Below are 27,843 nucleotides of genomic sequence, written 5' to 3'. Positions count from 1 at the left end.
CTACATTTCCATTACGATTTTAATCTTACCTTAATCCAATGTTAATCTTAATATATTTGTTATCTAGTTGCCAGCTACAGAAAAAAATAGTCAGGCACTTGTTTTTAAAATAAAGTTAATTTAGTTCATGATTAATCAGCTTTTAACTATTGATTATGTTAATGTGATTAAACAGTTTGTCAACTGAAGCGTACTGATAAATCAATATTACAAAGCATATAAAACCCACATCTTACTAAAAAGTTATATTAGTAATCATAGAAAACTGACTCAAAGTTTTAATTTTAAATGAAGAAAATGAGGATTTTGGCAGCAATTCTGTTTATGTTTGTAGCAGCTGCACACAGTCATATTCCTCGTGCTTCTTGTCCAGATGTAAAGGGGGTGCCAAATTTTGATCCTACAAAAGTAAGTAGAGACCTTAGAGACATATTTTATTTTAAATGCAGCACTGTTGTTATATTGATTGCTTTATAAGTTAGTTATTATTAATTGCCTTAGTTTTATTGCCTACATTTTGCAAAATATACTATAAAATATTAAATCTAGCAGCCCAAACTAGACGTTTATTTAAAACAAAGAAAAAAAGTAGTTGGATAAATTTTTTAAATAGTCTAAACAAAAGCACACCTCTCTCAAAAATATGGTCAACCGTCAGATCAATTTCCAATAACTATCAGTACAACAAAAAACCTCAACTTTCTGAAAATCTCATTAAACAGATGTTAGGCCAACTTGCACCTTCATCTGCCTCTGGTAATGTTGGTAGGATTAAAGAAATTTTTCGTTTTAATACTAGTATAGATTCCATGTCAAAACCTTCTCTCCTTCAGAACTAGATTTCGCACTAAAAAAAAGCAGAAATACAGCCCCCGGTTTAGACGGTTTTACTTATAAGATATTGGACAAATTGCCGTCAAATTCCAAAGATGTTCTCTTACAAATCTTTAATAGTTGGTGGTTGAAACAAGAATATTGCAATACTTTAAAAAATATCATCATATGGCCTTTACTCAAATTTAACTTAAACCCAGAACTTCCATCATCTTATAGACCCATTTCTTTATTATCATGTGTGACAAAATCCTTTGAAAGGCTTATAAAATTTAGATTAGAACATTTTGTTGAAAGTAGTTCAGTTTTTCCCTACTCACAGTATGGATTTCGTAGAGGTCGAGGTACCATTGATGCTCTCATACATTTAGTTACGGATATTCAACTCGAAAAAACTCTCAAAAAACGAATTTATGCTATGTTTGTTTCTAGATTTAAAGGGTGCATATGACGTGGTTGATTTGGATATATTATATTCAAAAATGGTGGGGTGTGGTACTGATAAAAGATTATCTGTAAATATAATAAATTTGAGAATATTATAATCTATATATTATAATATATATTATAATATCAGAAGAGAATATTAACAAGAATATTATATAACAGTCTCCCACAAGGCTCAATTCTAAGTCCTTTATTATTTAATGTTTATACTGCAGATCTGCATGGTTTAATGGATGAAAAAGGCAAAATAATTCAATATGCAGACGATATATGTTTATATACCAGCCATAAATCCCATGAAGATTGTATGTTGAATCTAAAACTTAGCTTTAGTAACATAGATAAGTGGGTGAAACAAATGGGTTTTAGTATATCACAAGAAAAATCTTCGATTGTATGTTTCACTAGACGTAGACAAAAAGTCACAGGCAAGTGCCAGATAGGTGATTATAATTTCCCCTTAGCAGAAGAGTATAAGTATCTAGGCATGATCCTAGATAAAAAAACTCTTGTGGTCCAGCCATATAAAATACGTAAAACAAAAGTGCGAGCGTGGAATTAACCTTCTGCGTTTCGTTTCTAAAAAAAAAACGATCTACACACAAAACTACTACAAAACGTTCCTACACACGATCCATTCTGGATTATGGTTGTATTCTTTACGGTTCAACATGCAAAACAAATCTATTAACTCTTGACAGAATACAATTTAAATCAATAAAAATTTGTCTAGGAGCTATGATGTCTTCACCAAACCAAGCAGTTCTAGCAGAAGCCCAGGAACCACCTTTACATATACGTAGGCAAATGTTAGCCAACAAACGTCTAATAACATACAGATCGTTTAATACAACTATGGTTCACAAAATAGGTTTACTTTTGACAGAAAATTTAACAAATTCTTACTGGAGAATAAAAAATTCTCCTCCTCTTGCAGAATCTTTTATCGATACGAATTCATTTCAATCTTATATATTACAGCTACCAAAATTTCCTTTTTACATACAAGTTTGAAGTTCTGATAGACAAACCAACCAATTATAATGCCCTCTTATTCAGACTTGCCAATTTTAACTAATCTGATATTCAAATCCATACTAAGCAAATTAGGGGAAGATTCAACAATAATTTATACAGATGGTTCAAAAACTGTTGAAAGACCTGTTTTCGCTTTTTTTGTTTCAAACAGCAATTATGTTGAGAAATATCGAATTCCTGAATGTTGTTCTATTTTTACAGCCGAGGCTGCTGCTATACAGAAAGCATTAATTTGGTGTGTCACTAATTATTGTGAGAACATCGTAATAGTATCAGATTCTCAGGCAGTATTACAAGCTATTCGTAGCCATCCATTGGATAATTTTCAAAACTCCATTATACTTGATATCAAAAAATTATTACATGATCTAAAATTCACAAAAAAAAACAGTTACTTTACTCTGGGTTGTTACACACATACACACGCACACACACACACGCATACACACACGCGCACACACACACACACACACACACACACACACACACACACACACACACACACACACACACACACACACAAAATTAAGTCGGACAGTCTGCTGCAAGAAAAACCCATGCTGTCGCAAATTGGTGTGAGGGGTATATTTATTAATATATTTATAGTATGTTATAGAACTTTGGCTGGTTTAACATACTTGATTTTAAAAAATATTGAGTTTAATTTAAAAGGAGGATTTTTGTATTTTTACAAAAAATTCCCTTTTTTTTTCAAATAAATCGAAAACTATTAGAGATACGAAAAATTTTTTGAAGTATAAACTTGTAGGTTTTGCTTTTCTTTGTGTAGTTCTTTATGTAGTTTTGGATTTATTTGGAAAAAAAGAAACTTTTTGTAAAAAAAAATTCTGGAAAATTTTGGAAAAAAATCACTTTAAACTAAGCTTTTTTTAAACTATTATTTATTATTATTATTATTATTTGTCATTACTTCCTTATGATTGGTGTTAAAGATTTTACAAAAAAAATTAAGACTTTTTCAAGCATTATATAAAAGTTTATGAGATTTTCGCGAAAAATGCATTGGTTTCTTCATATTTTACGTTAAAACTTTCAATTTTGGCGTTTGACGAAGAAGAATCAACTTTCAATAAACTATGTATCCGCTTTTATTAAAAGTATCATAAACTCACTATTCTCTTGGTTTTTTTATTAGCTATAGTTTTAAAATGATTTTTTTTGATAAAATACATACTTTTTGAGTAATTCGCAAAAAATCGTTTGAAACAGTGTTCTATTTGTTAAAAAATAAACATCTTCACTTGCGAATAAGTCGAAAACCTATTGACTTTCAGACAAAAATGTATATAACAAAAGTTGTTTAAAATTGGTTAATATTCTTTCCCGGTGTTACTGTAATACAAAAAAATTTACCCCCAAGGTACCCTTCCCCTTCGGCACAGGGTCAACTTTGAAGTAGTAAGTGAGTAGAACCTATCCATATTTTGGTGCAAATCGGTGCAGGCTCAGAAAATTGTCTAGTTACGCAGTATTTTACCCTCATTGACTGAAGTAATATATTTATTTCCTTATTGAGTGACAATTTTTTATCTAGTTTTTTTTTTGTTTTAGTTTGTAGGTTTGTGGTATGAACAACAAAGATATCCAACAATCCTAGAAATTTACGGTAAATGTGCTTTTACAAAGTATTCACTAAATAGTGATCAATCAATTGGAATTAACACGACATATCTTAATGCAGAGTAAGTAATCTATTTTCCAAATAAAAATAATTCCGTTGCCATAAATATTTTTTGTATACTTGAGAACAGATTAATTATTATACAGCATAAATTAAAATAATATTCTTCTATGCATATCAAAGGCGAAAGCTAAGGAAGGGCAAAAATGTGGACAAAGATACAGAAAATAAAGAAATAAATTGAGAGGACAATTAGTAAGAAGATAAAGATACGATGACATGAAAAATGAAAATGTCGTGAAATCAAGACCTCAGTAGTAGAGGGTAGTTATACTGAATGCTGTATGTTGAGTTTAGGGATGGCGGTTGTTGACAAAACAGCAGTTTTCGGTTATACTGTTTTTTTACTTACATAACCGCTATAACCTGGCGGTTATAGCTGGTCAAAAAAACGGTGTTCGGTTTTTTAATCAATAGCCAATACCCAATAGGTTTTTTGTTTATTAATTACCGTATTGCCAGATTCCAGTAAGAGCTTAAGAAGGTATCCATTGAATTCTGACAGAAGCAAGACACCCTGGCATCTTTCGGCCGAGTAGTATACCAAGCCAGAAGACCCCAAGACAGTGCCGGATTAACTGTGTTCCGGCTAAAACCTTAACCACCGTTCCAGGGTAGTGGTCTTGCCACACAATGAACAACTAAAATAAAAGACTAAAAACTTACAAATAACCATACCTATCACCGTAAATCAGAAAATATTTCCATGAGGCCATAAACTAATAAAGAATAATAACCATAAATTTCAGACCCCTAGTTCAATTTCTTCCTCTGTTCTTCTGTTTCTTCTTCTACCAAGTTCTACGAATGTACCAAAACTACCATGTCCGGTTAGAAACTGCGTCAGGAAGTAGTCTAGTTTCCCGAACTTACATTCCCACCCCGGCCTTAGTAGTGTCAGCCCATGTAGTGAGAATGGAGACTGGAAGATTGCCAAAAAGAGTCCTAGATAGTAAAATGCAGCAAGACCAAAAGGAATGTCACGGAAAAGGTGGGAGAATGAAGTAGCAGCGGACGCGCAAAATTTGCTAGACATGAGAACCTGGAGACGATCGGCTCGGGACCTGCAAGGTTGGAGGCATAGTTTGAAGGAGGCCAAGACTCGATTTGGGCTGTAGCGCCATTGGCGAAAGATCTCTTGAGAGATTATCTTTCCTACTAGGTCATGCAATTTGTTGTATTCAATTGCAGCAAATGCGTAGAACTTCCTCAGTAAAATGTTAGTATCCAAATTTAATGCATATGGCTATTTTCAATTGTTATTGACAAAATTCACATATCCCAGATACCTACGGTATCAAAAGGGTTGGGCTATGGGGAAATTTTTCATGATATCAATTTCTCATTACAAACAATTCTGGTTTAAACTCCATATAAAATAGCCCGAATTACACAGGGATACACTTATTTTGCAATATAAAGATTTGAAATTTGATTTTTGTAACATTGACAGATTTATCATTTTTCTGATATGTGGAATGGTTTAGGGACAACAATATGATCTTGAATATTAAGAAGTGTGGAGTCATATCTTTTACTCGCAAAATCGACTACATTCAAAATAATTATAGAATTGACAATTGTGTAGTATCTAGGAAAACCAAATGTAAAGATCTGGGAATATACTTACAGGCTAACATGAAATTTAATGAACACTATATAAATATTGTTAATAAGGCGTACAAAATATTGGGATTTGTAATAAGAAATTCCAAACACTTTAGTAAAAACACAACCATTAGACTATATAACGCTTTAGTCAGACCAAACTTGGAATATGCATCAGTGGTATGGACTCCTGAAGCCAAAGTTCATATTAATCATATAGAAAAGGTACAAAAAAGATTTCTAAGATATTTATACCTTAAGAAATACAATGTGTATATTCACCTTACGCCATCAAAAGAGTTGCTTCAAATATTTGGCTTGCAGTCATTAGAGCAAAGAAGAAACATGCATTGTGTTGTGTTTATTCATAATATCATTAACAATGTTAAATATAAGACATGTGGTTTGATCAACTTTATTAGGTTTCATGTGCCAAAGGTCAACCTAAGGGTAAACAGTAATGACCTATTTTCTTGTAGTCCATATAATTCTTGTGCAATAATAAACTATATGCAATATCAGTGTAGGAGAACGACGGGTAATAGCGAACAGCGGGTGATTGCGAACATCACAGAATACATGCGTACGTCATCTGTATCATTGCGTTGTAAACTTCATTTCGTGCTTCCTACTAGTCTGCACGTGGTGGCATAGATACACAGTTGCCTCGTATTTGTGGAATTTTTTACAGCAATTTATTTGTTTTTGGTGCTTGCACTACAATTTTAGCAATTCAGAAAATAAGGTATGTACCTAAACACTTGATGGTTTCATTTAAATTGTTAGAGTTAGTTAACTTACTATTATTTAACCTATAAAATTGTCCTATTACGGAGAAGTTAAATGCATTTATATTATGATTGTTTCGTTTCTTCATATTCATTTCCAAATCGGGTAATCACGAACAGATGTTCGCGATTACCCGCCAAGTGTTCGCGTTTACTCTTTTAATAATTTGGCTTAGATTTTTTACATTTTTGCTTTTCATTTGCTTATTTAACAATTTGTATCTTTTTCAGATGCCTTTTAAACGGAAACGAAGTACCAACAAATTTTCATGGACTGATGATCAAATGAAAGCTGCTCTAAAGGCAATTGAAGAAAGACGTTATGGCCTAAGGGAAGCTGCACGCCAATTTAATATACCTGTTACAACATTACAAAACAGAGTCTCTAGAGGGTTTTACAAAGGCAGGCTGGGTGCAAACACTCTCTTTTCAAATGAACAGGAAGAAGAAATGAGTCGTCATTTACTAACGTTATCTAAAATATTTTATGGATTAACCCCAATTCAGTTGCGAAAAGAAGCCTTCGCCTATGCAGAGAAATTAAACTTAAAACATAGTTTCAACAAAGAAAAATAAGAAGCAGGTAAAGACTGGTTACATGGATTCATGTCAAGGCATCCTGAGTTAAGTTTCCGTAAACCTGAAGCAACAAGTCGTAATCGCATTCAAGGTTTCAATAAGGATCAAGTCTCAAGGTTTTATGACAATTTGGGTAAGCTGTACGATGAATACAAGTTTCCACCTACTCGAATATTTAATGTCGATGAGACTGGCATTACAAACGTAAATAGGCCTAATCGGATCATTGGACCTAGAGGCCAAAAACAAGTTGGAGCCGTTACAAGTGGAGAAAGAGGCAAGAACGTGACGGTATGCTGTTGTATGAGTGCCAGCGGATCTTTTACACCTCCACTATTCATTTATCCAAGACTGAGAAGAAATCCTGCTTTAGAAAAGGATGGGCCTCCAGGTTCTTTGTACTCCTGTTCAAAAAGCGGTTGGATGAACGAAGAAGTGTTCCTGTTTTGGATTCAACATTTTGCGAAAAGCAATAAACCTACAAGAGATGATCCCATTTTACTGGTGCTGGACAATCACTCCAGTCATTGCTCTATTGCAATTTATAATTTTTGCAAAGAAAATGGTATCATTATGCTGTCAATACCTCCACATACCTCGCATCGTCTGCAACCACTAGATGTTAGCTTTTTTTCATCATTAAAGCGAGCATATGACGTTGAATGTGATTCGTTTTTAAAATCTCAACCCTATGAGAAAATTGAAATGTGCCATATAAGCACTTTATTCTCCAAGGCGTATACTAGAGTTGCAAGCATACACAAAGCTGCAAACGGTTTTGAGAAGACCGGCATTTTTCCATTCAACCGAAATACATTTAATGAAGAAGACTTTTACAGTTCAAACGATAATCAAACTCAACAAAATAATAGCCAAGAAGGTCTTTCACAAACTATTCAAGAAGATTTACTGGAACCCCAACCAGGCCCTTCCAAAGAAAACCAGATATGTGAAAATACCGAAAATGTTTCATTCAGCGATATCTTGCCTTTACCGAAAGAAAAACAAAAGATATCTGTTCCGAAGAAGGGTGAAAGAAAAAAACAAAGATCCGAAATATTAACCTCAACGCCTTTGAAATTAGAACTCGAACAAAAGGAGCTTAGAAGAAAACAAAAAATGGAAAAAGAAATTGAAAAACAAAAATTTTTTAAAAAGAAAAATAAAACTGCAAAGAGAAAAGTACTACAATCTTCAAACGAAGAGGAAGATTCGACATCATATAAAGATGATGAATCTGATGACAATGACGATATTAATACAGACGATTGTAATGAAGGAGAATCTTGTTTAATTTGTGGTGAGTTCGGGAAAAGCGAACTTTGGTTCCGTTGCATTATATGTGGTGGATGGGTGCATAAATTATGCAGCGGCTCGGACACACCGGACAACTTTAAATGTGATTTTTGTTAATAGGTAATACTGTTCGCCATTACCCTTCTCATGTTTTTTATTACCCGACATTTCGGGTAACAGCTAACATTTCGTGAAAATTTTTAATTGAGTTTTTTTATTATTAAAATTTTTATTTTTGATTATCCAATAACAAAAATTAATAGCTGTATTACTGTTAGCCACTCTGTAGTGGTTTCCGAGTTTTAAACATTTTTATAGTTCAAATAAACAATTATTTTCCTTAAGTGTTCGTAATTACCCGTCGTTCCCCTAATGAGTTAATAAAGATCTGTGATATAGACCTCTTTAGCTGTAGTGTAAGGGATATTAAAAAATGTTATGAATAGATAAGTAATGGACTGAATTTTAAAATTTTATTAACTTGTGTCTTTTTTTTAATGTGTTTTACTTTCTGTGTTTTTATTTTGTACTTGTGTGTATATTGTAGTATATTATATTTTTTGTGTGTATATTTTTATAACAAGTAATGAGCACTCTTACATGTAATTACTACCTAGGTGGTGTTTGTAAGTTTTAATAAATAAATAAATATCATTAGACATTTTGGTTTTTTAAATGTACTTTTTAAACACCTTGTATATTGTACCTAAATGGAAATATCAACTTCAATACTAGTTCAACCGTATACAATACTTTCGATTTTTTGTAGTCTGGAATATCTTAAAAAGATAAAACAGAAGCCTAGAAATATCTAATCATCTAAAATTTTTTTTGATTCAAACTATGTACAACTATAAATTTGAACATAATGATTAAAAATACTATATTGCTAAATTAATGTCTACCTAATTAAGTGTTCAAAATGTCCTCCGTTTTTAATTTGAAAGTATCCTAAACGATAATAGAATGCGTCTATTACATTGTTCCATATTTCTCTAGAAATTAATATGGATCCATCAATAATTCTTTGCCTTAGCTCTGCAACACCTGCTGGTTTAGTTTTATAAATTCTACCTTCCAAGTATCTCAATACAAAATAATCTTTGGGATTCAAATCGGGTGAACGAAGAGCCTATTCAATACTACCTAAGCTACCAATCCATCATCCGGGAATTGTCTGATATAAATAACGCCGAACATAAAAACTTTTTATTAAACGTCAAGCTATTGTTAGTTTTATGAATTAATGTTAAAATCACAGCATTCTATATTTACTGAATTACTCTAAAACTTTTTTGCACTGGGAAGTTTTATTTATTGAAGACTTTAGTGAATCGATAAAATACCAAGTGTTACATATACTTGTACTTGTATTGAAGTGAGGATTCCAATAATAATACAATATACAGAGTATTGTATTTAAAAAACCAACGTGACTGTTATCGGAAAAATGGTAAATCTGGCAACATTTCGAGCATCAAATTTGAAATCTTCATATTGCACGTATTCTGGTTTTTGTACAACTCGAACCATCCATTTAAGAGATAATTAGACATTTTCAGACTTCTGGTCCACTCTGTATATAAACAAGGTGAGTTTTTAGTGGGTCGATAATTCCATTATGGCATAGAATATCCAAAAAACTTATTTATGATATTCTCTATACTTAAAAATATGTGGAATTCTACAGGGTGATTTAAAACTACGTGGTATAGGAGACATACAAATTTTTAAATGGGATACCTTATATATTTTTTTAAATTCGTATTTTTCTTATAATTCTCGTTCTTATAGTGTTAGTTTTGCATTACTATACAGAGTATTTAACAAGTTATGACCATTTTTATTTCGAAAACCCTATGAAATCAACACCATTTATATAAAGAAGTAATTCATAAACAATTATTTATTTTATACAGTAAAGTAAAAAATATATTGTAGTTTTTAAATTAAGATTAATTAAAATCATTGACAAAAATTTGTATAGAGGGTGAACTACAAAACAAAATTACGATTTTCTCAATTTTTTTTAAATAGATCATCCTATATTTTATTTTTTGGAAATATTCTATTTATGATACTCTTTCATTTTTATATAGCATTCTTTATACCTAAACTCATTACTTTTCAAATTATTTTTAGTTTTTTTCAAATTTCGGGAATACATTCAATTTTTGTAAGTAGAAATAAGTATTGAGTATTGAGTGATAATATAAAAAATTATTTTTATTCAATAAGTAACTAACAAAAAATTTAAATCATAACAATATAGAATGAATGTATCAATAAATGTGATATTATGGAAATATCATATTTCCTTAATGAAATACAAGATTCCTAAAATTCCTACAAGATAATATGTTTTGTATAATAATATAACAAGAATATTTTTATTCAATGAATAACTCACACAAAACAGAAAAAGAACAACAATCCTACAATTGATGTAACAATTTTTAGATTGTTATATTAACAGCATCAAGCCATAAATTTTTAATATAACATTCTAACTGCAGATTGTGACGCGTAGTTATTAATAAGTAAAAGGCCATTTGTGTCAGTTACAAAGGTAAAATACCATGTTTTAAAAAAATGACAGTGTTCATATTATTAAACTATAAACGGTAGGCTTTGAAAATGACAGTTTTCATATTATTACCTTTTTAATCGGTCTGTGTGGTTTGTCTTTATTCCTAAAAATGAATTTTTCTGTAGAAGAGTTAACAGATATGATCTGAGTATTAGGAGAAAGTTCGAGAAATTGCTTACTTGCATCCAGAATATATCACGAGCTATATACTGAACGGAGAAAGCCAAACCCAAGAGATTTTGAAAAATTAACGCATCGTTTTGTTCGCACTGGGTCAGTTGTATATGAAAAAATGAGAGAACCAAAACTTTTCTAGTGAAGAAAAGAAATATGATGTACTGATAGCTACTACTGAAGATCTCCACATCAGCACTCGTGAAATTTCACGTCAACATGAAATGAGTCAAACTTTGGCGGCAAAAATCCTTCGTAAACATAAACTGCATCCTTCCCACATACAGTTACATAAAGAATTGACAGTCGATGATTATCAACGCAGAATAATTGTTTGTCAATGGTATTGGCAGCAAGTGGAAAGAGACCGATTTTTTTTCGATTATGTGCTTTTGGGAGAGTGGCTACATTTCACAAAAATGGAACGGTGAATCGGCATAATTTTCGTTACTATGCATGAAGCAATCCCTATTTTGTTAGCACTTATAGTCAAACTAGGTGGTCTATAGATGTTTGGGGTGGTATTGTTGGCGATTATGTGATTGGCCCACATTTTTTGGCTGTCGTGTGAAAGGTGCCATAAATCTGGATTTTCTAAATAATCATTTGCCAATACTACTGCAAAATGTACCGCTTAATATTCGACAACGAATGTGGTTTTTACACGAGGTGCTCCAGTTCACCACACTCTCCTATTCACAATCATCTAGATAATAACTTTCCTGAGAGGTGGATAGGCAGAGGAGGACCAACTGTTTGGCCACCGCGATCACCGGAATTCTCCAAAATTGATGTTTTCATGTGGGGCTATATAAAAGACCTTGTACACCAGAAGCCTCCAACAACGCCAGATGATATGAAAAATAGAATAAGAGGCTCTTTTAATAAAATTGGCTTACAAATATTAAGAAATGTGGTTCGGTCATTTGAATATCGGCTACAAACTTGTATAGACGTTGAAGGTGGACATTTTGAACATTTACTTTAGACTTATTTCCTTAATATCACATTAATTGTTACATTCATTACATATTATTATGGTTGTAAAACTCACCCTGTATGTATGTATATATATAATAAGTTAGACTTACTCACAATCAATTTAATTTAACTAATCGGACGACCGGTTTCATCATCGGCCAATGATGGACGACCATCATTTTAACTTTGTATCGTGACCTGAAGATGCTTTGCATATTATAGAAAGCGAAACCGGTCGTCCGATTAGTTAAATTAAATTGATTGTGAGTAAGTTTAACTTATTATTTCTTTTACCTTTTGAAATGGACTCACACAAGCAACACATTCATGGTATGTATATATATTATATATATATATATATATATATATATATATATATATATATATATATATATATATATATATATATATATATATATATATATATATTAGAAGTGATTATTTCGACCAAAAAATAATTTATAAATACGTTGGAATTATTGGGTAAAGAGGTCTCTAATGAAAATCTTTCTTTTTTCTAAGATACTCAATATTTTGCTATTTATTTGATAGCTTCCTCAGGAGTAAACTCAAACAATTTGAACATTACAAAAAATGGCGTACAAATACATTTAAAAACACTCACAGAAATTAAAAGATTTCGCAAATAAAAACTGATATTGAAGTATTTGAAATAGTGAATGTCAAAATTGAATTGTCTTAAGCACGTTCGTTACAGCAATACGATAAAAAATTTAAATTACTTCAAATGTAAAAATTAAAATAACAATAATAAAAACGTTAGAAGAATGATATTTCTTTGATGAATTATTAAGGTTAGTTGTTATTAAGGTGAATGTTGACTATTTTGAATATTTATAAATTTTGTTCAATATATTAAAATATATGTTAAGTAACATATATTGTAATTTAATTTCTGTGAGTGTTTTTAAATGTATTTGTACGTCATTTTTTGAAATGTTCAATTGAATCGGTCATTTTAAAAACCACATATATCCAGTAGTAGTGCCTTTGAGAAAAACGAGGAAAACTGTTTTAACGCAATATATTGTTTGAGAGACCAATTATTGTGGCTTGGTACTAATGTTGCAGATTTTGACATAATACTTTTTTCATACTTTTTTGATATATGTGGTTTTTAAAATGACTGCTATTTTTCGAAAATTTTCTAAAATAAAACTACGTTTTCGCAATGTGAACTTAATAATATATTTTACATATTAAACTTTGAATAGAACAATAGAAAGAAATGGTCGTAAACAGTAATGTATACAAAAAATAATAATTTTACTAATCATCTTTGTACTCTACTGCTGTTGTAGGCCAGTCAAAAATTTCGGAATAAAACTCTTTACAGTCTTCTACTTCTACATTTGCTACGTAAGGCTTAAACTTGCGTAAATTTATCACTTTCTTGTCTTTAATACAATTTTTTTGGTCAGGGTAAGCTTTCTCTACAGGAAAACCAGAAACAGTCCTTTTATTGAAAGGTTAAACGAATGTTGTGTAAAACCATCTATGAAGTCACGTGCCATCACATATCCTTTGTAGTTCGCTATGATTGAACGATGCAATGGTGAATGCTTGCTTTTGATCTTTTGGTACATCTCTGCTAGAAGTTTCCACGGATAAGCACGTTTTTTTTATAATATTTAGGCCACCATCGTTTAAAATCCTTTATGAGGCTGTTATTTTCAATCAAAAATACGGTAAAATTATTTTTATGACTCGATGACAATACTAGTTCCACATACTGAAATGGTGAATAAATTCGGTCAAATTTCTTTAAATTTCGCTTAATAACATCAAAATCGCGGTCACATGGCATATATGAATGTCCACGAACAGGAAAGTATTGATCCACGGTGTGAAATATACCAAGTTGAACAAAAGCAGAACACATTCTTACCGTAGTGTGGTTTTTGTTTTGACCCGGACATCCATCCATGAAAATATAAAGATGTATTACCTCTGCAGATAGAATTTTCTATTTCATAATGAAATCAACAATAAAAGAACAAACCTCATTAGGACATTTCCTTCCTACCCCTTCATGGTATAGGTACAAGAAAGATTTTCCAGTTTTCGTATCATGTATATTAAATACGTTGATAGTTAATTGTTGCAGGTAAAAAGTTTCCTCTACTGGAATGTACGGGAGCATCAGATTTTGCATATAATCTACACAAACACCTCCAACAGAACGATCATTTTCACATAGTTCTGTGATTTCTTTCATTTTATTATAAAATTTTTTTGCTCTACGCAAATGGACCATTTTTTCTGCTATAGCTACACATTTTGTAGTATCATTGAGGGTTTTTGATTTGAGTTTTAAGTCTAACTCTTCACATTTACAGCATGTATCCACGTGTGGCCTCCCAAATGAAAAATTATAATTCTGGTTAAACACTTTTAAGTAAAATTTATATTTAACTGTCAAGTCAGGATGTAGCGCCACAAACATTTCATGCATGATTTTCACATGTAATTTTTCATTTAAATATTCATATTCTCCACTGGTATAATGCCCTTTTTTTCTGGGAAAACACTCAATGTGTTCTCGAATTTTTATAATAGTAGAAACAGGCTTGGCAATAGCTGGCGTTCTTTTGCCACGTAAATCTTTTGGCGATTTACCAATAACTAATAACTTACAAATACGACGTACTCTGTTGTCTGTTATCTCGTGTAATTTGACAAAAGTTTCTTTACACACATATTTTCTGCCAGAAGAAAACAATATTGAATATGTATATGAGGAGCAGTGAAGTTTTATTTTTACATTTTCTCCGTGTACTGGACGCCTACGAACAACAGTTTTAGGTGTAATAAGATTCTGTAAATACGTAGGTATCTTGTTCATCTTTTGTGGTAAATCCTCTGAATTTTGCATACACTTCTAACTTTTCACATTTCACACTTGAAGGTAATATTTTTTACACCCTTTTTACGTATTTCTTTTGATTCACGTACGTCCGTATCCATTTTCACAGAATTATTGTTGCTTTTAGTAGTAATAGTCATGTCAACATTACGATGAGCGCGCTTCCTAACGGGTCATTTAAAAAACAACATATATCTCGGAAATATGTGGTTTTCAAATGAACTGAATATTTTTGGAATGCTTATATCACTAACTAAGGATGGGATTAGTGTGATTTGTTCACGAAATGATAGAGGCTGGTACAAACTACATGATAAGGTTGAAAAGTTATTTTTGATAAAATGTGGATATATGTGGTATTTAAAATGACCAATTCAATTCATTAGAGAACACTTTACCCGATAATTCCAACGTATTTATATATATATATATATATATATATATATATATATATATATATATATATATATATTATACAGGGTTAGGATAAAGTATGGAACCAACCAAATATCTTTGAAACAAAAAAGACGCCATTCGTGAAACTTCGCATGCAAGTACAATAACGCATGTGATGCTATATTTTTTGTTACTACTCTACTTCTGGTATCACTGGAAATACCCTTAACCTATTTATTTTAAATGGGACGTTTGTAAAACGGTATATTTTTGCAGATTTTAAAAGAACTTGATATTCTTAATTCATAAAATATATATCATCTTTCAGAACAAATGAATGGACAATACTCGAAGGAGTGGGAGTATCAGACTCGGCAACGGGTGAAGCCAAGTTTACAGTAACATATAAAAATCCTGGTTAGTAGATATACATAGTATAATATTAAATTGTTTGCATAAAAAATAGTGTAGGAAATAATAATATTTCATTAAAACCAGTAAGTAGAAATATTGTATACAATTGATTCCTATAATGTAATTTTTTACTTATTTTTTATACTTCGTTTTAAGTTTATCATCCTCTTTTCTTTCAGGAAATATAGCAGAAAATTCCTTCTTCGTCTTTCTTTTAATCTTTGTATCAGTTACTATTATTTTTAAACAACTGTGCTTTTAATTTTTATTGATTTGCGGCTCTTCTTTAGTTTATTTGTGTTTTATTAATTTTTTGTTAATTTTTTAGAAGAATATCCAAAAAACCTTATTATAATACCTTTCGATTCCGTATGGTTTCAACACGATGGTTGTCCCGCACATAATTCTCGCATCGTCAGTGAATATCTCAGTGCGACTTTTCCTAATCGATTGATTAGTGGCCACGGAGATATTTTTTGGCCTGCAAGATCACCTGATCTTGCACCTTGTGATTTTTTTATGTGGGAATATATCAAGTCCAAGCTTTATGGAATTGAAGACGATAGGCCTAATTCTCTCCAAGAATTAAGAGAAAAGATCTCTGATTCAATGAGAGGTATTAGTCCAGAAACATTAACTAATGTTAGACGAAACTTTTATAATAGATTGGGTTATTGTTCTGCTGCTAATGGAGGCTTATTCGAACATTTATTGTAAATACATTTCATTAGAATAATTTTTTTTTTATTTTTGTAGAATTTCTACCTATTTAAATATTTTTGGAAGTACATTTATTTAGAACGTTCTTTTATTTTTGAAGAATTATTACTTTTATTAATTTAATTGAACTTTTATATTTCTTTAGTGACAGTTTGGGTTATTGTTCTGTTGCTAATGAAGGCTTATTTGAACATATTGTAAATACGTTTATTTACAATATTTTTTTTTATTTTTGTAAAATTTTTACTTATTTAAACATTCTTTAAACGTTCTTTTAATTTTGAAGAATTTTTACTTTATTTTCGAAAGTACGACGATACTTTTTTTTCAATAAGATATTTATGTTTAACTTTAAATACTTCTTATACTAGTAACGACTGATATAAATGTTTAGCGATTCAAAGCAAAACGATCTCTGCATAATTTCAAATTATTAAAAAAAAAAAAGAAAACCACATATGGGTTTTGAACTCTAATCGTCTGCGACGTCTGTGTCGAATTCTTACCACTAATCCACGAAGGATTGTGATTATTCCGTGACAAGATTGTATGAAACTCCTCACATCATAGTAGAAATTATTCTTGGTTAATAATTTAAAACTTTAGATTAAATAATTACTATTAATTAAATTATTTTATTTACATTTTTGCTTTATTGAGTTTTTACTTTATGTGAAATTAAAAAATGGAAATACGTCACACATACATTACACATAATAATTATGACCGAGGTGATTTAGCTCGAAGCTAACGTCTATCTAGCACGTAATGTGTGAGACTATCGATAATGGTAATGTAAATTATAGGTTTCTACCGATTATTTCCCACCTCTACGAGTTTCATCTCTTTTTATTTCACAAGGTAACTGTGTTTTCTATCTCTTACGTTAAAAAGCCGGGTGGTAAGACACTCATCACTGTATATATATTATAAGCAACTTAGTAAAGCTAAAAATAATAAATAAAAATATTAGTAAACTACATACCTAGTAAGAGATTTTACATAATTTATATTGATTAATCACATTCACTGATTCCAATCGATATGTCTATATTCCAACAATTCTATATCAATATAAGGATAAGAAGAAGAAGAATACAATATAGAAGTACTAAATTAATATCGTTGGCTGTCAAAGCACTCAAGTGTATCAAACGATGTATCTTTAAGATGTAGCCATAAGAAAATCAAAAGTGATCGCTAAGAAAAGGGAAAATAGTAACTCAATATTTGTCCTAAAGATGGTGGGGAACTTATTTAAAGCACCAGAGAAATCATAAAGACATAATTAAAAATTCGCAAACACAAAGTTAGGAACTGAAAAAGAATATATCGGAATAATTGGGAGGTAAAGCCTACAAGGCAACGCGAATGAAAACGGCCAATATCTTATTGACTTTGCAGCTAGTAAAAACATGATCATAAGTTCTACCATATTTCCTCACAAAAACATATACAAAGGCACCTGGATATCCCCTGGAGGGGATATTGTGCACCAAATAGACCAGGTCTTGATAGAAAAGCAATCAGCAACAAGCATTCTGTACGTCAAGAGTAAACCAGGTGCATGCTGTGGCTCAGACCACCTACTAGTTCAGGTCACTTCAGATGTAGGATCAGTCGACAGACCAAAGATAATTAACCAAGAAAAGTAATTCTAGATCTGGGAAAAATTGAAAAGACCCGAAATTCAAAAGAAATTTGAAGAAGAAATAAACAAAAAGCTCACTGAATATAAAGAAAGTGACGAGAGATCATTAGAAGACCAGTGGAATCTAATAAGTATAACCACATAAACTAAAAAAAAAGAGACCAATAGTTTGACGAGTATAAGGCGGCAATTGAAGAACGAAATGAAGCACATAGAATATATTTGATTAGATGAACTAGAGAAAGAAAAATAATATTTGAAAACAAAAGACGAATATCTGATAAACTGTGTAGACAAAACAAGAGAAAACATTTAAACAAACACTTAATAATAAAAAATAATTTTATTATTAAGTTATTATTTTATTAAGTTTATTTTTGTTTTATTTTATGTGAGGAGATAACATGCAAACAGCTTTAAGTCTGACAAAAATCAAAACTGTGTTAGATGTGCCAATGCATTGTTCTGTTGTAGCCAAAGTGATTTATTCTATCTGATTGATGCAACAAAAATTATTAAAAAACACCTTTACATGCAAAACAACTTATTTCCACTATACTGGCCCTTGCAAACCAGTTTATTTCCAAGCAACCAATAGAAGCGTTGCAGTTGCCACCCAGCTGACCCAGTGAGCGTTGCAAATTTGATGTTATGTAAGGGTTCTGCAATAAAAGTTTTTATAACTACTATTTACATTGTCAACATATTTAGAAACAATTAGTAATTACGTTATTATTTAAAGAAGAATGGATGGTGCAGGTGGAAGTGTAAGTGTCGGTGAACGAAATGAAGGTACTAGAAAGAAAAGAGTTACAAGAGAAAAAAGGGAAAGTAAAAAAATTACTGGGTATACAGCTCCTAAAAGAGCTCAAGTTTTTGTACCGTATAAACACAACAATAAAGGTTCCACGTGCGTAAAAATAAGGCCTAATTACATCAAAGTTTTGACAGAAGAGTTTTATAAAGTTTCAGACACGAAAAGACAAGACAATATAATTGCCAGTCTGATTCATACAACACAAATCAAAAGACATAGACCTGGTAAGACATAGGAAGGTAAACAAAAAGAAAAAGAAAAAACCTGGACCTGAGCGAAAGCATTTAATACGATACTTCTTTCCAACTGTCTCTGATGTTAAAACCTCTGTATGTTTAAAATGTTTTCGCACTGTTATTGGTGTTGGAGAAACTAGAATAAAAAACATAGCCAAAAAAGTGCATTTTGGGTTTGCTGTTGAAGAGAAAAGAAAAGGTGACACTTCCAGAAATAAGAACTATCTGAAGAAAGAAAGTGTTAAAGAGTACATAAAAAAGCTAAGAGGAACTGAATCACATTACAACAGAAAGAAATCCAAAAAATTGTATCTAAGTAGTGAGTTAAGTATTAGTAAACTAAGTAAAATATATAATAATCTGTGTGAAGAGGAGTTAACAGTGAAATGCAGCATGTTTAGGAGGATTTTTATAAACGAATTTAACATAGGTTTTAAGTCACCTGCCTCCGATACTTGCAGTACGTGCTGCCTTCTTACAGAACAAATTAAAAGTGCACCAGCACGGTCTGCTGAAAAGGCGCAGCTAATGGTTGAAAAGCAGATCCATTCAAGAAGAGCAAAGGCGTTTTATGAGTACATGAAAATGGATGTTCCTTATTCTGTTAGCCTTTGCTTTGATCTTCGACAAATTCAGCCACTACCGAAAAGTCCAATTCAAGAAGCTTATTACGCAAATTGGGGTTTATAACTTTTGTATTACTGATCTAAAAACTCAAAACCCCATGTTCTATACTTGGACAGAGGAGCAGGCAGGAAAAGGCAGTGTGGAAATATGATCAGCTCCCTTTAACTATTTGAAAGAAGCTGATTTTCAGGGCTATTCTGTACTAAGGTTTTTTAGCGATGGTTGTGTTTCTCAAAATAAAAAATAATATTGTCCTGAGAACACTTATTCATTTTTTGGAAACACACAAAACATAAATCTAAAAGATTTTATTTTATTTCCCTATAAGCGGACATAGTTTTTTACCCGCCAACCGTGTTTTTGGAGGAGTAGAGAAGCAGTTGCGAAAAGAAAACCATAATTTTATTTAAACGGAAATACCATGACATCTACAGTGGTCTAGGCAAGATAAAAGCACTAGAAGATTGGCCACTACTTGATACTAAGAAGCTAAGTGAATACTATACGGACATCTAACCAATTAGCGAACTGAAGAGAATTGAACTACGCTAAAGAATACAAGAAGAAATTGAAAACCTCCGAAAAAAAGGAAAAGGAAAGTCTTAAAAAAAGATTGTGTTAGTAAGAGGCTTGAAAAACTGCAGCTATGAAGGAGAAGAGTCTTTTATATCTTTAAAAAAGAAATCATGTGTTAACCAAAGAAAAGGCCAAAGACGTTGACAAACTTTGACAAAAAAAAACGTTTGGAGAGGACTGGTCTATTTCTGATCCAAGCCTTGGTTGGTACAAGAGTTTGATTTTTGATGAACCCACTACAGCAGCTGCTGGTGAGGAGCAGGAAGAAATGTGTGACTGCCTCGACGATGAGCGCTGTGAGTTACATATTTAAAAAACTGCTACCTATTATGGCAATATTTACATGCAAAACGAGTTATTTCCACCAATACTATTGCATTACATTGATTAAAACTCATTATCCTTTTTCAGAGCAAAGCTACAAATTTTTCGCCCTCCCTGACAAATTACTTATTTGTGACTTAAGCTTGTTTGCATTTTAACTCCTCATCGGGACTATGGTCCGTTTAAGCGAAATTTATCGAGCCTGAGCACATCAACATGAAGGCAGTTAGCACTCATGCATCCAAAGTAGTCTGCAAGAAAACGAAATTGATTTAAGTTACAGAGAATCAGTTTTAATTATTTTGGATCAAGTAGAGGGAATTGCAAAAATTAGTTTACCTAGGGTAACCATAAATAACCTAAAAGACCGATATAAATGTTAATATGTCCATAAAGTAGAATCAATTACGAATTAACTTCGAATCCTGACCCAAAGCGTATCTGAAAGTTAGTCATTTACAAGATTCACACGCATGCGATAAGAAATACTTATCGTAAATATTATACATATCTTGATGCTGAAGACATTCTTGACATTACATATGAGTGATTATTTTAAATCCGTAAAAACGAAAAACGGTTAGTATGTAATGGTCAGTATAATATTAAAATACACCTTTCTTATTTGAGGTTTTAGTAATATCGTTTTTAGGTCAATGTTCACCCACAATTCAATTTTGTTAATGCGTATATCCACTTATTGTTTATAAAAAAGACCACAAAAATACCAAGCGTTCAAAACAATGAATTATTATAGGAAACCATTAAAAGGTTAATTGTGTATACAAAAAGTCGTTTATTATATCCGAATGAGTATCAAGATTTACGATCAAGATCAAGATAGGTACTTTAAATTAAAAATAAAAATAAGTTTACGATATTCAGTAGACATAGATAACATTAAATACTATGTTTATAATTATTATTATTATATATTATATATGGCATTAAGCCACATTTAACTGTATATGAAAATTACATTTTATTATTTTTATTTGACGTATGGATTTCCACTCTTTCCACTACGGAAATCGTTTTCAAAAATGGTTATTTTAGGTATATAAGGTTATAATAAAACGTTTATAAAAGGTTATAATCGTTTTAAAAAAAGAATAAAAAAGTAAAAGCAATAAAACGTAGGTAATATAAATCATAAAAAACTGTAATTTTCATAAGGCCGTAAACGTCAAACATGGAACAAAAAATTTCGGTTTAGCATTGTTGGCATGTTTTTATAATGTGTATGCTGTATACTTCAAATATAATGAGATAAAGCTTTAGACAAGTACATTTTGACTATTATGTTATTAATTCTGCAAGTTTTGATTTATATAAAACAAAAATAAGTCAATATTTGTTTCTTTGAAGATTAATTACAGTTAATTATTAGATTTTTTTTTTGGCAATTGCCTTGATAGATTGAGGGATAGATTTGGCAATCGTCAAATCAGCAGTTGCCAGATTACAACAGATGTTTGCAATTAATCTCTAAGGGCCGATTGTTCAATTGAAGATTATCTTCAGATTAAAAATAATCGTCAGTTAAACTTAATATAGCGTTGTTCAATGCAAGTTTAACACTTAACCATCTGTTAACCAGAGATTAACTTAATCGCCCAAAAACGAAGGATTAACGGTGTTAACTAGAGATTTGTAACCTTACTTTCTGGTTTTAAATTAAATATTGTCTAGACAATTCCAGATTAAAACAACCATAGTTATATAACTAGATATTGTGTTTTATTGCTTTAAATTTGCAGTCTTAGATAAGATTTACAGCAATAATCTATTATAATTTCGTGTCTATAATAATAATTATGGCTATTGCTAATAATGGTGTGTTTGATTTTGATGATGGAGATATTACAGAGGATGAAGATTTCTTAGCTGTTGTTAATATAATTTTTCCTCTGTTAAAAAATCCTGTTTTTAGAGTAAGAGAAAATCATTTTCATAAATGGTCAGATAATGAGTTATTGAATAGATTCCGATTACCAAAGGAAACAGTTTTTATGCTGGTTAAGTGCATAAGAGACAGAATAGCTCATCGCACAAATAGGTAATATATATTAAACAATATATATAATATATATATATATATATATATATATATATATATATATATATATATATATATATATATATATATATGGACGATTTTCACATTTGGTCCCATTGAAGATAGCTATAATTGAGCTGTCAATCAAGTTCATAGAACGAAATGTTGGCGCTTGACTGTGTTGCCATGTTTTTTTAATAAATCGGGAAATAGCATGTGATTTATAATTAATAAAAATCCAATAGAACGTTAACAAACTAACAGTAAAAAAGAAATTCTTTTAAAGAATAATAAGAACAATATTCAGGTACTTTCCACAGACATTTGGTGACCATCTGTAACAATCTGGCAACTGGTGGTTTGAGGATTGCCAAATCTATTAGCTTATTATCAAAGGCAAATGCCAAAAAAATGTTGTAATAATTAACTGCAATTGATATGAGAAGAAACGAGTATTTATTCGTTCGTGTTGTATATAAAAAAATAAAAAATTGCATAATTCATATAATAATATAATAAAAATGTATTTTTGAAAGCTTCTCTATTTGTAATTGAAGCCTACAACATATACATTATAAAGACATGACAACACAGTCAAACGTCAAAAATTTGTTTTGTGAATTTAATTCACAGCTCCTTTGTAGCTATCTTCAATGGGACCAAATGTGAAAATCGTCCTATATATATATATATATATATATATATATATATATATATATATATATATATATATATATATATATATATATATATATATATATTAAACAATTTTTAGAAATCATGCTGTGCTGCCAGAGACAATAATCACTAATGCAACATGAACACGAACATGAAAAATGTAAACACTACGCCAAAAGTCATTAACTTTTATATATGAACACCAGAGATATGATGGACACCAACGTTTATACCACAGAACAAATTTATTTTTATAACTTTCATGAAAAAATCTGTTCCAAGCCGGTAATTAATAACTGGCAACATTGTCACCGCTTCAGTATTCGGGTTTAACAAATCCTAGAGTTAACATGCATTGAACAACTTCTTGAGAAATAATCTTTGAATTAAATTTAATCATTGTTTACTTAATCCATGAGTTAACTATTGATTCAACAACTGGCCCTAAAGAAACAAATATTTACTCTTTATTGTTTAATATAAATTAAAAATGGCAGAATTCATAAAATAGTATAATCAAAATTTAATTTTTAAAAGCTTCTTATTTTATATTTGAAGCATACAACATATATGCATTATAAAAACCTTCCAACACTGCCAAACCGAAATATTTTATTTCATGGTTGACATTTGCGGCTATATTCAGCTTGTACTTTCGGTAAACTCAACCGAATTTTTCTTTTTGGAACAATCTCCTTTGCTTCATCGACGTGTCAGGCAATATAGGCGAAGAAGAGAAGTGTGGGTAAATCATTTTTACGCAAAAAGAAACGAGTTTGGGGAATTTGCTCATTTGTGGTACGATGACCACCACTTCTCATATTTTCGAATAAAAAAGGATACATTCCAATACATTCTTAACAAATTCATGCTCAATTCGAAAAATTAACCGTTCACAGTCCATTGTGTCAATCTCGCGTGATCTAAGTTTCGCACTATTTATTATTTATTTCGCAGATACACGTTGGGCGGCATCGTCCGAATTCAGACGAAAACTTACGAACGGTACGGGCCCAGTAAGCGAGTTCCTCTTCAACCCACGTGTTTGGATCTTTCGTCCGTTTTCGATCGAATTCGGACGAATTGATTTAACAGATTTCCGGATCCAGTGGATGGGAGGCCTAACAGTCAATTCTGGCTTAATCTCATATAAACATAACATTAATAGATATAATGTTTACATAATACCCACGTGTAGTTCAGTTGTCTGAAATTTGATCTCTAAAAATGAGACAAACAAGCTGAATTTTTCTGAAAATTTTAATTTTGTAACCCAAAAAACATTCTTCTTCTAGCCTCAGCTTTCCCCTAAACCCCCCCCCCCCCTTCATAATGGGGCAAACGGAAAATATCGATTTACCAAAAATCTATACACCGTAGAAAAAAATATTTCAAACAAGAAATGTAGCTGAGATAATGTTAAATCAAAATGTTTATTAGCATTTTTTTGTGTAGAATGAACCGCTCTCTCAGAAATAACGCTTGAAGCGACCAGCGATTTTGAATATCAGTTAGGTGCGCGAAATAAATTTTAAATAAAAATTGTATTAACTTCTCTTCTTCTTCTTTTTATTTAGAAATGACTGTCTGTTTTTCAATGTGCCTTAAGTAAGTTGTCGTTCCATCGTTTTCGTGGTCTTCCTACTGATCGTCTTTCTATTGGGGAATCTATCTTGCCATCTTTACTACTCTATTTGTTGTCACTCGGCTTATATGATTGTTCCATTCTACTCTTCTATTTCTTACCCAGTCCTTGATGTTCTCGACCTTGGATCTTGGATCTACCCAGCCGAGTTCAAATTTTACCATCTTATCCCGATATAGTCTTTGCTGTTATAACCATGCATTTTATCTATTTTTGAGGAAATTGCATGTTAAATTTTCTGGCGGTTATATTGAATTGTATTAACTCGATGGTAAAAATTCGATATCTTTTGGTCAGATTGTGCTATAGTACAGATTCTTGGGTTTTCGTTTTTTTTTCGTACGAAGCGGGTTTTAAGTTTCGGGGTTAGTAGTAGCAATTTTTTGCATCTTCTTTGGGGTGCCCAAATTGACTTATCGGTAAAATTCAGCTTGTTCGTATGATTTTTAGAGGTTCAGTGATATCTTCGTCTCTGACAACTGAAGTAATGTAATGGAATCATTAAATGTTTTCCCAATCCTAATAGTATTGAATATTTTATTTACTAAAAAATGACTTAAAATGTATTAGATAAATTTAATATGTAAATTTTTCCAGCATTGACAGCACCTTTTTGGATTCTTGGTATAGACTACGACCAATTCTTCGTACCTTACGCATGCATTATACAGGATGGTGAAGTTGTAGGTACGTACAAAAAAGTTTACTTTAATTTTTATTAAAAAGTCCATAACTTGATTTTTTGCATCTAAGACGTATTAGCTTGCTAATTAAAGTGCAAACGAAATAGACGAAGCCGAGAGATAAAACGTAGAAGTAGAACCCACGACGATAAGAAAAGAAACCAGTTGATTATTATACTTAATATAATTATCCAGTACATCATTTTGGTTAACTTTCTGAATAGTATTGTACTTTGTAGAAAATATTACAACCTTTCTTTTGGTATCAGGTGGTACATGAAGAATTTGTTTTTGAAGATTTTTATTAATACATTTTGTAGATATCCCTTCGGATACATAAAAAACAAAAGACATAATCTAATTTTATAAACATAAATCAAATAATCGAATATTAAAAAAAAAAGACCTATATTCATAAACGCAATATTTTTATTTAGTTTATTTTTCAAGTTAAAATAAATATATCCTTCATTAGTACCTTTCACTTCAATAAATATTGTGTATAAACGATAATAGCCATTATGTTTGTTTATGTAGGTACTTTCTTACTTGAAACTACTGTTAAACAATCATAGTAACTTGTTTACGAAAATCGGTTTACGATAAAAACTTTAACGACCCACCTCTACTCGTTACCTCTGTCCTTACTTTGATTCGGCGCTTTGACGATATTGTGCAGTTTATTATTTTTAATGGGAGTAAGGCACAATGTGATTTTAAAATAAGCTTATTTTGATGTTTAGATTTTTAATTCAGAAATCGTACTTAAAATACGAAACATTAATAAATTGTATTTATATAAAACGATTTCCGAAGTGGAAATCAAAATGTTATATTACAATTGTAAAGTAAAATTGTGGCAATTTCGCCCAAATTTGATTATCTTAGAACATTGTTCAAATGCTAAAAAGACAACAGGTCAAATAAAACCAATAAGTTTGGCAACGTTAAACTTCCCCTTTCTTATTATATCCACATATAATATGGAGTTTGGGTTAGTTGAAGTCAATGAAAGAGCTGTTGGAAGACTATTTTTCATTACTCGAGCTTTTGAATGTGTTTACATTCTTTTCAATAGCTACAAGAAGTTATTTAAGTTATCAGTTTCGATTAACCAACCTAGATTTATCTGGTGAGTTATTGTTTACATTATTTTTGTTTCCACTTTATCAGTTACTTTTTCTTATAGTTCTTAAAAAATAATGTAAACACATTAAAAATCTCGCGTAGTCTTATAACAGCCCTTTTATTGACTCCAACCCAACCAAACTATTGTGGTCCTATAGCCCTAGATCACATTCTTTAGCCTGACCTGATCTAATAACTTCGAGACTGAACCTTCCATGTAGCTCTTTGTCCGTGTTTTTTCTTCGTCTTATGCGAAGAACCGCACATTTGCCAGCTTGTCACACTGAAATAAAATGTGCTCTGCTGTTTTATCTTCTAGGTGACAGAATCTGTATAGATCATCGTCTGTGCCAATCCCATCAGCTTTAACTGCCATGTTCTGTATTGAACTGTTTCGCCTGTTTTTGTCTTGGTGAATTCAGAGAATTCAGAATTCAGAGATTTGTGAACCCATTTTCTTGTAGCCATCCTTGTAACTGTCTTTGCAAAGCTGCAGAAGGGTTCCAATCCAAAGAAAGGCATTGATGAGCCTTTTCGTCTGCCATGAAAATGGCATTTCACCTGCATTTCCATTGCCCTTATGACCCTCATGCCCCAGTACCCAGGCTTCCCAGCTAAAAGAAATATTATATAAATGCTACATTATTACCTAAATAGCTGCTTAAAATTAATAAGCAAAGTTTAAGATCAAGATTTAAAACAAGTAATCGTATTATTTTATTTACAAAAGAAATCAACCTGTTTTTTTTTGTTTCAGAGAATCTTTATATACTCACTAAAAGTAAAGATCCATCAAAAGAAGTGATAAATGCTGCCCTCAAAGTTATCAACGACAACAATCTCGATGCGACTCAATTACTACACACCGATAAAACATGTAGTTACTAAATGAGAATAAATTTAAAATTGATTTATATTTGTTATTTTTATCTATGTTAGGTTAATAGTAAAACCAAATTAAGGAG

The 27,843-nt window shown here is 31.1% G+C and overlaps 1 protein-coding gene across 1 annotated transcript; it reads left to right on the top strand.

Moving 5' to 3' along the window:
• The first annotated feature begins 75 nt into the window (after nt 1–75).
• Nucleotides 76–27,794, top strand: LOC140442757 (apolipoprotein D-like). Its single transcript, XM_072533731.1, has 5 exons — nt 76–408; nt 3,892–4,022; nt 15,649–15,737; nt 25,665–25,754; nt 27,636–27,794. Exons 1-5 carry the CDS (start codon nt 289–291, stop codon nt 27,764–27,766), a joined length of 561 nt encoding a protein of 186 aa, XP_072389832.1. The 5' UTR covers nt 76–288; the 3' UTR covers nt 27,767–27,794.
• Nucleotides 27,795–27,843: the final 49 nt, after the last annotated feature.

The sequence above is a fragment of the Diabrotica undecimpunctata genome, chromosome 6, assembly GCF_040954645.1.
Source record: "Diabrotica undecimpunctata isolate CICGRU chromosome 6, icDiaUnde3, whole genome shotgun sequence".
NCBI lineage: Eukaryota > Metazoa > Arthropoda > Insecta > Coleoptera > Chrysomelidae > Diabrotica > Diabrotica undecimpunctata.
Note: the sequence above shows the minus strand (reverse complement) of the source record. Positions and strands in the feature narration are given on the sequence as shown.

Coding starts and splice junctions, on each gene's coding strand:
- LOC140442757 (XM_072533731.1), top strand. CDS start 289: ATGAAGAAAATGAGGATTTTGGCAGCAATTCTGTTTATGTTTGTAGCA. Junction 409..3,891: donor CAAATTTTGATCCTACAAAA/GTAAGTAGAGAC, acceptor TTTTTGTTTTAG/TTTGTAGGTTTGTGGTATGA. Junction 15,738..25,664: donor AGTAACATATAAAAATCCTG/GTTAGTAGATAT, acceptor AAATTTTTCCAG/CATTGACAGCACCTTTTTGG.